Below are 12,385 nucleotides of genomic sequence, written 5' to 3'. Positions count from 1 at the left end.
TGATTTATTTGCCTAGCTTTGGTATTAGGGTAAGAACTGGCCTAATACAAAGAAATGCTTCTAATTAAGACACTTCCACCTCACGCTAGAATATCCGGGTTCTGCGCTGGGCTGTGGCTTCTGACTCGAACTTCCTGCTAATGCAGATCCTAGGAGGCAGTGGTGATAGCTCAAGTGATTAGGTTCCTGCCACCTGTTTAGGAGCCCTAGATTAATTTCATGGCTCCTAGCTTTGGCCCTGGTCCAGTCCAGTCACCACAGGCATTTGGAGAGCGAACCAGTGAATGGGAGCTCTTGCCCTGTGTGTGTCTTCTTTCCCCACACCAGCACACCCAATCTGTCTCTCAAATAACTAACTAAACACATACACACATACATATATGAAACATTCCTCCTTTATTTTCTGTAAAAGACTGACAATGATTGACTTTATGTTATTTTTTAAAAAATATACAACAAAATTCACTGTTAAAATTGCCTGAGCCTGGGCTTTTCTATGTAGCAAGTTTTTTTCTTTTCTTTTTTAATGATTTATTTTTATTTGAGAGAGAGGTAGAGGTAGAAGCAGACACACACACACACACACACAGAAACGGTGGTGGGGGAGGAGGGAGAGAATTATCAATCTATCTGCTGGTTCACTACCCAAACGATCATAGTGGCCAGGGCTGTGTTGGGCAGGAGCTTCATCTGGGTCTCCTATGTGGGTACAGGGAGCTGGAGCTTTGGAAGTGGAGCAGCTAGAACTCAAACTGGTGCCCATATGGGATGCCAGTGCTAAAGGCAGTGGCTTAACCTGCTATACCAAAATGCTACCTCAACGCGGCAAGATTTTTCAAGAAAACTTTGAGGGGGCCGGCACCATGGTGCACTTGGTTAATCCTCTGCCTGTGGCACCGGCATCCCATATGGGCGCCGGTTCTAGTCCCAGTTGCTCCTCTTCAAGTCCAGCTCTCTGCTATGGCCTGCGACAGCAGAAGATGGCCCAAGTGTTTGGGCCCCTGCACCTGCATGGGAGACCAGGAGAAAGCACCTGGCTCCTGGCTTTGGATCGGTGCAGCTCCAGATATTGCAGCCATTTGGGGAGTGAACCAATGGAAGGAAGATCTTTCTGTCTGTCTGTCTCACTGTCTGTAACTCTACCTGTCAAATAAATAAAATCTTAAAAAACAAAAAAACAAAAAAACAAAAAAAACTTTGATCATGTTATGGGGCACAGGGTGATAATATAATGCAGTTAATATAATATATATAATATATAATGTAGTTAACGTGATGATAAAATTAGGGTAATTAATGTTTCCTTTTCCTTGTTACTTTACATTTAGTGGCTTCATGTCTTCTATTCATGAAATTTTTCTTTTTAAAATTTTATCTATTTTCATACTTTTTTGAAAAGCAGAGAGCAAAGGACTTCAATTTGCTGGTTCACTTCCCAAAATATCCAGAAAAGCTGGGGCGCGGTCAGGCCAAAGCCAGGAGCCAAGAGTTCAATATAGGTTTTCCCATGTGTGTGACAGGAACCCACCTACTTGAGCCATCATCATTCGCTAACTCCCAGATGGGTGCACATTAGTAGGAAGCTGGAATTGGAAGCAGAGCTGGGACTCAAACCCAGGCAATCTAACACGGGACGTGAGCATCCCAAGCAGCACTCTAACCACTGTGCCAAATGCATGCCCTAAAGATGCCACTTTTTTAGACTGGATAATATTCCATTGTGTGTATTTACCATATGTTCATTATCCATTTATCTGTTGATAGGCACCTAGGTTGACACCACATCCTCACTGTTGTGAATACTACAGCAACAAATGTGGGAGTGCAAGCATCTCTCTGAATGCTTGCTTCACTCCCTTTGGTTACATACACAGAAGTGGGATGGGTGGGTCATATTTTTAACTTTTTGAGCAACCTCTGTACTGTTTTTCAAGGTGGCTGTGCTAATTCCCACTCCAACCAACAGTGTCTAAGAGACCCCTTTTCTTCCCATCCTCACCAGCGCTTGTTATTGTCTCTTTGATAATAGCCATTCTAACTGGAGTGAGATGGTATGGCTTTGATTTGCATTTCCCTAACTGCTAATGATGCTGAAGATTTTAAAAATAAATTCCAAGGCCATTGTATTTCTACTTTTGATAAGTGCCCATTCATTGCCTGGGTCGTGGTTACTGAGTTTTTTGAATTCCTTCTATCTTCTGGATGTCAATACTTTGTTAGATGAGTAGTTGGCAAAAATTTTCTCTTACTCTACTCCGTAGGCTCTCTTCACTCTGCTGGTTCATTTGCTGTGCACAAGCTTCTTAGTTTAATACGATCTTATTTGCTTTTCCTTTAGTTGCCGGTGCTTTTTGTGGAAAGATTTTTAATTAAAAATTCAATTACTTGCTTTAGATCGTTACATTTTTCTAATTCTTTTTCAATCAGTTTTGATAATTTATCTTAAGAACACATCTATTTCATTGAAGCTACTTAGTTTTTGTAGCATACATTGTTTAATATTCCAGTGGGCCGCATTACCCAGCATTTCTACTCCTTACTATCTACTCAGCAGAGTTGAGCAGGCCCACATAAAAACTTGTACATACATGTTCACAGCAGCAGTTGGTATTCAAAATAGTCAAAAATTGGAAGCAACTCAAATGTTTATCAGCACACGAATGAGAAACCAAATGTGGCATATCCATCCAACAACAGAATATTGTTTGGCCAGAGAAAGAAATGAAATACTGATATATTGCGTAATTAGATAAACCTAAAAATATGCTAAATGGAAGACGTCTGATATAGTGAAAAGGTCACATACTACAGGAGTCAATCTGAAATGTCTGAAGGAGACAATCAATAGAGACATAGCACACTAGTGGCTGCTGGGGGGAGAGCAAAAATGAATGCGAAGAGGGGCCAGCACTGTGGCATAGTGGGTAAAGCCACCGCATCAGTGCCAGCATCCCATTTGGGTGCTGGTTTGAGTCCTGGCTGCTCCACTTTTGATCCAACTCTCTGCTATGGCCTGGGAAAGCAGCAGAAGATGGCCCAAGACCTTGGGCTCCTGTAGCTGTGTGGGAGACCCAGAGGAAACTCTTGGCTCCTCGCTTCAGATCAGCCTGGCTCTGGCCATTGCAGCCATTTGGGGAGTGAACCAGAGGAGTGAACCAGACTCTCTCTGTCTCTGTCTCTCTGTAACTCTCTTTCAAATAAAATAAATAAATCTTTTAAAAAAGAAAAAAAAGAATGAATGGGGAGACATGGGTAAATATGGGGTTGCTCTTTTGGGTAATGGAAATATTATAGAACTAGACAGAGGCAATCATTCCACATATTGTGAATTCATTAAAATCCACTGAACTGCACACTTTAGACTCAATAAACAACCTGAATATATCTCAATAAATGAAAAACAATCCATTATAATGTTTTAAATTCCTGTATGGTTAGTAGTGATGGTCTCTGTTTCACTCTTGACGTGGTATTTTCATCTTTCCCCTTTTTTCTCATGATTGATGACTTATCTGTCCATTTGTTGCTCATGTCAAAGAATCAATTTTTGGCTACATTGCACTGATTTTTTCTATTGCCTTCTTTTTCTATTTCATTATTTCTGCCCTAATCTTATTATTTCCTTCTTTTTGCTTGCTTTGTTAGTTTGCTCCTCTTTTTATAATTTCTTAAGAGGAAAGTTTTGGCTATTGGCTTGAGATGTTTCTTGTGTTTTCATTCATTTAAAAGTTATTTGCTAACTTATTATTTCTTCTTTGGCCTCTAAGTTAAATTTCCAAATATTTGGGAATTCCTCAAATTTATTTCTGTTGCTTATTTCCAATTTATCTCACTTGTGATCAGACAACATATTTTGTATGATTTTAATCCTTTTACATTTAGATTTGTTTTATGGCTGATAACACTCTAGGGAATGAGATTCCATATCTACTTCTGCTGCTGGATTAAGAGATTGACAGATTAGGTTATGTTGTTTGACAGTGTCATTCAAACCTTGCATATCCTTGACTTTTTTTTGGTATGTAGTTCATATTAATACCTCCAACTATACATTTGTCTATTTCTTCTTTTAATTCTGCTAATTTTAAAAATTCTTTTGATTTTTGCTTCCTATACCATGGGTCTCTGTTGTTAGTTACCTATCTACTTATAATTGCTTTACAATCTTGAGATATCAGCTCTTTGGTCATTATAGACATTTTAGAAAAAGAATTGGGAATGTTTAGATGAGATTTTTAAGGGCTGTGAAATTTCTCAAGCCTTTAGGACATATCAGAACACACATTTTTTCTAGTGGAGTGAAGATCATTTCCTTACTTATTCTATAAATGTTTACCAGGGACCTTTTATGTGCCAAGTGCTATGGGATAATAAAGATGACTGAATCAATCAAGCAAGATTTTACTTAGAAGACGGCAGACTGAGGATATGGTGTTTCCCTTTGTTTCTAAAATCCTATTAGGTTTAATAGTGAAGAAATACAAAGGGGAATAAGGGCTCTGGGAAAAGCTATCAGGAGGCTTGAGACTTAAACTACATTTTTCAGAAACAAGAAACAGGATGCAATTGGGTGGTGGAGAAACCAACCCTAGTCCAGAAAAGCTCAGGAGAAGGCTCCGCTACAGGTGGGAGTGATTCACTCTGGTGGAGCCCACGCTCAGAGCTGATGCAAACAGGGCCAGAGAACACAGTGACTTAAGGGCAGTGTACATGCTAGCTCTGCCAGTGGGCCTTTCCTCCCCTCCCCCAAACCCTCACCGGAGCAGAACTAGTGTCCCTACTACTCCTCAAAGAAAAAAATCTGAAGATGGCTAAGGATTCTAATCTAAGTTCCAGCAGGCACTGAGTAAAGACTCATAATTCTGGGACATGATGAGGGAGAAGTCTCACCTACTCATACACCCTGCAGCAAAGTGTGGCAGGGCTCCATGCATTCACAGCTCATGGCCAGCCCTGCCACTCAGGGAGAAGATTGTGAAGTCCCAGAAAAGCTACACAATGACAGGAAAAACATTACAGACTACCGATATTAAGTGATGTGACTTTGTACTTATCAGTATGAATAAATAACCAAAACCACCAATAAGAAAAAAGAATAACATAAAAGAAATGGCACAAAATGAATAAACAGAGCAAATGCCAGAAGAACCTGCTTAAATAAAGATAAATTATCAAAGCTGGGAAAAACATTCATTCAGATTGAAAATGCTCGGTAAAGGCTAACAAGGAGAATTTAAAAAGGACCACACCTTGAAACCTCCTAGTGAAATTTCAAAATGCTGAGGCTAAAAAGATCCTTTAAGTTTTTCAGAGTAAAAACAAACTAGCAAAGAAATACAGACTGAAACTGTACTTCTCCCTGGCAACACTGAATGCTAAATATAAAAAAGATCAGTATGTGGGCCAGCGCTGTGGTGTAGTGGGTGAAGCTGCCGCCTGTGGTGCTGGAATCCCATATGGGTGCTGGTTCTAGTCCCAGCTGCTGCACTTCTGATCCAGTTCTCTGCTGTGGCCTGGGAAAACAGTAGAAGTCCTTGGGCCCCTGCACCGGTGTGGGAGACCTGGAGGAAGCTCCTGGCTCCTGGCTTTGGATGGGCCCAACTGGGGAGTAAACCAGTGGATGGAAGACCTCTCTCTCTCTCTCTCTCTCTCTCCTCCTCTCTCTGTGTAACTCTGATTTTTCAAATAAATAAATAAATCTTAAAAAAAAAAAAAAAGATTACATTCCTTCCTATAGATCCAATCACACAAGCCGGCCCTTATAACATTTTTACAAACAAAATATTAATATATTCATTTCCTATTGTTGTGTAACAAAGTACCACAAATTCAGGAACTTAAAACAATACAATTTATCATCTCATAGTTTCTGTGGGTCAGGTGCCAAGCTACAGCCTAGCCAGGTCCTCTGCTAGGGCATCTGTCAGAAGACTGCAGTCAAACATTATTCTGTGCAAATACAATAGAGATTGCACAGAAAATGGTGACTGTTAGATCTAACGTACTACAACTTATCATTTGTTGGGAAGTTCAGTTCGTAATTTAACAGATGACTGTTGGTTGTTAGGACGTGCCTTAGAGGCAGAAACTCTGTGTTGCTGGTGCCCAGCATAATGCCAATCAATCACCAACAGCTTACTTACTAAGCTCAAAGGCTGAATGCTATGTATACTCTCAACAAAGGCACTTAACCTGGAAACTGCAGGCTGTGTGTGTGCATGTGTGCTGGAGGAGGGGAGACTGCTGTGGAGAAGAACAAAAGAAGTAAGAAAATTTTGGGTTAAAAGTACTTTTCCTGACAAATTTAACTATGCCTTTTTTTTTTTAACTCCAGGTATTTATATAACTTTCAAGAAAAGAATATCTTGCCGGCGCCGTGGCTCAACAGGCTAATCCTCCGCCTTGCGGCGCCGGCACACCGGGTTCTAGTCCCGGTTGGGGCACCGATCCTGTCCCGGTTGCCCCTCTTCCAGGCCAGCTCTCTGCTGTGGCTAGGGAGTGCAGTGGAGGATGGCCCAAGTCCTTGGGTCCTGCACCCCATGGGAGACCAGGAGAAGCACCTGGCTCCTGCCATCGGAACAGCGGGTGCGCCGGCCGCAGCGCACTACCGCGGCGGCCATTGGAGGGTGAACCAACGGCAAAAGGAAGACCTTTCTCTCTGTCTCTCTCTCTCACTGTCCACTCTGCCTGTCAAAAAAAAAAAGAAAAGAAAAGAAAAGAATATCTTTAGTCAGAGCCTGAATTCCCAATTTAATAGCAGCTTCTCATAGACACAGATCGTGGGCTTACCACATGCTTCAGAGCCTGCTGCTGCTCACCTGTTACAGAGAGATTAGTCACGGCGGCGCTGGCAAGAGGGAGGACAGGGTTGACTGTCAGGGTAGTTGCTGCGCTGCTTGTCACAAGGCTTGGTGTGGTTGCCACCTAGAGGTCAGAAATGAAAATATGCACAAAGCCCTATTTTCATAATTTCACAAAACCAACACTTAAAAAATAAAACTCATGCTATACATTTATTTTACCTAACAAGTTTCTGAAATTCCATATACAACAGGATAAAATAAAAGGGTCTAAGGAGAAATGACTTCATCATTACTCTTTGATCTTGGAAGTGAGAAACTTGGTATCACACATTAGAAGCTTGTTCTTAGAAGATGGTAGTTTTGTTAATCACAAATGGCTTTGCCCAGATTTTAAAAAAATGCACTAGAGCTGTATCATGTATACTTTAAATTCATAAGTATAGTATCAACTTTACCTGAACAAAAAAACAGTATTTGACAGGGTTAGGGAGTCTGGAGTTCTTAAATTGCTTTTATGTTTGGCTCTGTGGGGGCAAGATTGCCTTGTTTTTTGTTTTAATGAAGGATATTATAGAAACAACATGAAGCAAACTTTTAAAAAATTAAATTTCTTTATGAAATAAGAGATTTCTATAGTTTTTAAGAAAAACTACTACAAATAATTCCAAAACACAGATTAGTCACCTGTACAAAACAAAAGTGTTATCTAATGACTGTCTTCTGTATAATTATTATCTTATGAACTTTAAGATTAAAATTAAACCATTTAAAATCAGCCATACCCCTCAGTTAATAAACTATTATGTGGTCTTAATGCCAGCTGACTTTAGTTTAAAAAGCCTTCCAGAGTGGAGTGATATTCAAATAAAATAAGAAAACAAATGAAAAGAGAAGGGACCGAAATGCAAACTCAACCTACCTGTCTTTCACAACCTAGTGGCTGACACAGAAGTCACACTTACACTCATCCTAAAAATCAAGGGCATCATGTGACCGCTGCATCTACCTAGGAACAATGCTCTCATGCTCACAGCACAAGCTACTCTATGAGCTTCCATGAGAAAGGACCATTTGTTGCTTGAGGATGAAGATTTGAGATGACTGTTTTAATACAGGTTCAGGGGGTAAAGGTTATTTGGGAATTTACTATCACTTAATTATTTATATGCAACTTTAGTAAGTTAGGCTTTAGGTCTCAATATGAATAAAAAGTAACTAAAGTAACTGGAATCAGCAGCAAATGTATTTGCATGGCTATAGAGTAACCTAACATGCCAGAGAAGAGAATAACAGAAATACAGTGAAACAGGAAAGAAGAAAATATGCATTTTCAAAAATAAGAAAGACCAATATGTTCTTAAATAATAAATGAGATTTCATTACTTTGGTAACATACAAAATATAAGTTTGTACTTATAATGTGTTTATTCAAAGCAAATAGATAACTGTTACGAAATATACTGACTGAACAGTTTTTTTGTAAAACTGTAAAAACCAGCCCCTGGGCTTGTGCATCCCATACTGAATTCTTACCAATGAGGTTGGGCTGGGAAAAATTGCTTTGATAGGGGAGCTGCTGGTCCCACCGCTGCTGGGGGGGTTGATTCTTTTTTCCTTCTGGCGGCGATTACAGAACCAAACACGAATCACCTCCTTTTCCATATTGAGCTGTTCAGCAATCATGCTGATCTCTTCCGAGGTAGGCTTTTGATTCTGCACAGAAAACAACAGATTCCATAGTTTACAATGACTTCTTAAACTTCTGGTATAATCATGTCAGTACATAACTAAACAAATAGAGACAAGTAAGAAAATCCCCGTCTCTGACTGCTGACTCCTGCTGGTGCAGACCCTGGGAAGCAGTGGTGATGGCTCAAGTGAGGGGGTTCCTGCTACCCACACGAGAAACCTGATTAAGTTTCTGGCTCCCTGGCTATTAGGGGCATTTGGGGAGTGAATCAGTGGATGAGAGTGCACTAACTTCTCTTGCTCTCTTTAAAATAAAAATAACAATGTTGTAAAAAACAGAATTAAAAGTTTACTTTGGTGCAAAAATATTTTGAAATTTGTGCATAGTTTTTCATAATATATATTTCCCATGAACTCTGCACCATAATGCTCACCCCTAAAAAGTTACTTTTTGAGAAGGAGTTGAAAGGCAGAAACAGACCGAGAGATGGAGAGCTAGTTTACTCTCCCCAAATGCTCGCAGTGCTGTGAGCTGGGCCAAGTCCAAAGCCAAAGCTAGGAGTTGGGAACTCAATCCAGGTCGCTCATATAGATGGCAGGAATCCAATTACTTGTACCGTCACTACCGCCTCTTTGGGGTCTGCATTAGTAGGAAGCTGGAATCAGGACTAGACCGCAGGTACTCTGACCTGGGACACAAAATGTCTTAACCACTAGACTAGAAATCCTTCTCTTAGGCTACTTTTAACAAAGAGCTTCTGTAGATAGACATTCTAATGAACACTACATTTACTAAACTTATTCATTTTAACTTAGAATACTTATTTTTGATTCTATTTTTCACTCTGAAGGTCTACTGAGCTAGAACAAAATCAACCACCTACTAATAAAATCTTATGAATCAGCAGAAATTTAAGAGTTTTCTTAGTGCTTCATGCACTATCTTGGACCTCACCATAAACCTCTGAGGTAGGAAAGGCAGGTATTTAACAAATAAAAGGCTCTAGCTTAAAAAAAAAAAAATCAAGAGATCCGCCCAATTACACACTTGATAGGCACTCCTAATCCAGGGCTCCCCTGAATGTGCACAAGCCTTTTCTAAATTACAGAAACCAAAATTTTCCTGGAAGCTTTGATTATGATATTCTCTGGTACTAAAAACAAAAAAAATTGCCAACATTCAAGGTCTCAAGTGTTCTGGTCCAAAAATACCACGGTAAGCATATAGGCATTAACATTTAGCCAACCAAGCAACTAGTGTTTCTCCTGATAGACGTGGTTGCAGTTCCTCTGCGTGAAGTGCTTTCCTTTGCCTTTTCCAGTCGGTGGCATTAACTCCACGCATTCTGCATCCGCTGCCACCTTCCTACCCTGAGTGGTCACACAGAGGTGTCTGCAGCACGCTGGGCTCTGACTGCTGTGTTCGTACCTTACTTGGTCTTATTTTTTCCATTATGTTTTTAGGCATCCACAAAGGCAGGGCTTTTATATCCACAGTTCTCCGCACCAGTATTGCACAGACAATCCCATGTACATGGAAAATAAAAGCCTCACTGACCTCCAAGAAACTCTTCTCTAAGGCCACACGGATGTTGGTCTCTATGCTGGTGCGTTTCTTCCTCCTACGGTTCAAGCCCTCAACTCCCTGCCCTGGAGAATTTAGGGCACTTGGGCTGGAGAGCGCTGAATCCGATGAGAGGTTCTCTGACAATGAAGAAAACACAGAAACAGAATTAGCTGAGCATAATGATTCGTGCACAAAGTATTAACAACAAAACTAAAAAAAGGCATTTTAAGCTATGAGCAAACATGAAAAGGTTCGCACTTAACCTACATTTGAATATTATTCCTCACCATCAGTCCTTTGGTTGCCTTTACTGATGCTCTTCATCCCAGAATGGCTGATTATTTTGTTTCTACTCCTGATTTCTGCTGCTGAGAAAGCACCAATTTATAATTCCTACCCTTAGACTCAGATCTCTCTCTCTCTCTCTCATTCTGTTCTCATGATTTGTTTTGTTTGTTCATGAACTTTGGAGATAAAAAGAAGAAATTGTCCTGGAAACGACTGAATGTGTAATATTCATTTGTAAATGACCTCTCATCTTATTAGTATAATGGACGGAAAAAAAAAGAAAGAAAGAAACAACTACTTTGAGATTCTCTGAGTTAAACAGGCTTCCTCCATTTACCAGTTTAATAACCCTGAGCATGTCAAAGGCATCTTTCAGTTTCTTTCTACACAAGAGGAGATGGGTGGAGCAGACCAGTGCTTCTCCCCTGTAGAACTCAGTACAGCAACAGATGCCTGGCTTCACCCACAGCTAAGGAATCAACCTGTGTAGGGGTGAGAGTTTGGTTTGTCTTTTCCGAAGACCTAATTTTTGTTCACATCTCAATGAGAACCACAGTCTAGGGATGGCCCTGGTTCCTAGGAGCTCTCATGGTTTACGGATCCATAGTTTAAAATAGAAACTTTCCAAAAGGGAATCTCAGCACAAAATAGGTATAGTAAAACAAGTAGTCCCAACATTTTATATGAAATATGTGTCATTTTAAAAACAAAGGCAGACACATTGTCAGAAACAAGTTCTGTGATAACTTCTCAAGGAAGCAACAAAAACTTGCTCAAATTTAACTGAATACATAGGACTTCTATCCTCTTTCTTTCAGCTATAGCTGTGTGTCCTTAATCCTGGCTCAAATACAAGAAACACTCCAAGGGCAAAACTGCTGATAATTTACAGAATTTTTATTTACTTAAAATTGATTTATTTATTTGAAAGGCAGAGAGACAAGACAGAAGGAGATCTTCCATCTGCTGGTTTACTTCCCAAATGCCCACAACAGCCAGGACTAGACCAGCCAAAGTTAGTTCTGAACTCCATCCAAGTCTCTCACAGAAGCGGCAGGGACTCAAGTACTTAAGCCATCACCTGCTCCCTCCCAGGGGCACATTAGCAGGCTGCTAGAATGGAAGCAGAGCTGAGATTTGAATTCAGGCACTCTGATATGGGCTGCAGGTAGCCTAGGCAGCATCTTAACAGCTGTGCCATTCTTAATTACATGATATGTAAATGAATTAGTTCTCTAATTGACAAAGTCATAATTTACAAGGACCTCCCCAAGATTAGTAAGCGTCAAAGCTCTATATCAATAACATAATAACACTTGCTTCCCCAATTTATACCACTCCTCCTTTAAAATTCTAGTGGGTAAGGAAGAAATTTCTTATACATTACTTACCTGCATCATTTAACCACTTTTCTAAAAGTGGCTTTAACTTGCACATGTTCTTAAAGCTGAGGTTCAAGGCTTCAAAGCGAGAGATGGTAGTTTGGCTGAAGTCATTTCCATACAGTTTACCCATAGCGAGGCCAACATCACCCTGTGTAACAATACAGTTCAGGAAAGGGGGAGACGAGAACAAAAGGAGAGTCATCTCACTAATGTCTCCTGCTCAAAGAATCAAAACAACGGCAATGTTCTACGCTGTCCCATGGACTCTGCATTTTCAATCTCTTCTTGCTTCCTTATGTAATAATTAGGATACAATTTCTATTAAGTCTCAAAAGGTAATGCTAATATTCTCACAAACTCTTTAATAGTTACAATCAAAATGATTTAAGTAATCTTTAAAAATTCACTTACTTGTATCACCTACAGGGATTAGAGAAAACTTCCCAGAAAACTGCATTTCTGAACTAACCAAACTTCCCACAAATCACTTTCAAACTTAGAAATGATTCATTGTTCTTTTTCCCTCCCTCTATAAAGTATTTCAGGAAGCTGTGAAAAATCTATTTTCACCCTAGTTTGGATTTCAAAGTTGGTTACAAAAAACAGGTATTCTAAGAGACCACTTTTGTAACCATTATAGAGATAGAAATTCA

At 39.9% G+C, this 12,385-nt stretch overlaps 1 protein-coding gene across 6 annotated transcripts in view; it reads right to left on the bottom strand.

Moving 5' to 3' along the window:
- Nucleotides 1-12,385, bottom strand: part of POU2F1 (POU class 2 homeobox 1) — a 182,637-nt gene that overhangs the window by 17,651 nt on the left and 152,601 nt on the right. For all 6 annotated transcript variants that reach the window (XM_062192677.1, XM_062192678.1, XM_062192679.1 and 3 more), the window contains 4 exons: nt 11,739-11,880; nt 10,051-10,196; nt 8,337-8,516; nt 6,819-6,924 (listed from right to left, as the gene is read on the bottom strand). In XM_062192677.1, the coding sequence (XP_062048661.1) occupies nt 6,819-6,924; nt 8,337-8,516; nt 10,051-10,196; nt 11,739-11,880 (574 nt within the window). The remainder of the gene's footprint in view (nt 1-6,818; nt 6,925-8,336; nt 8,517-10,050; nt 10,197-11,738; nt 11,881-12,385) is intronic.

The sequence above is a fragment of the Lepus europaeus genome, chromosome 5, assembly GCF_033115175.1.
Source record: "Lepus europaeus isolate LE1 chromosome 5, mLepTim1.pri, whole genome shotgun sequence".
NCBI lineage: Eukaryota > Metazoa > Chordata > Mammalia > Lagomorpha > Leporidae > Lepus > Lepus europaeus.
Note: the sequence above shows the minus strand (reverse complement) of the source record. Positions and strands in the feature narration are given on the sequence as shown.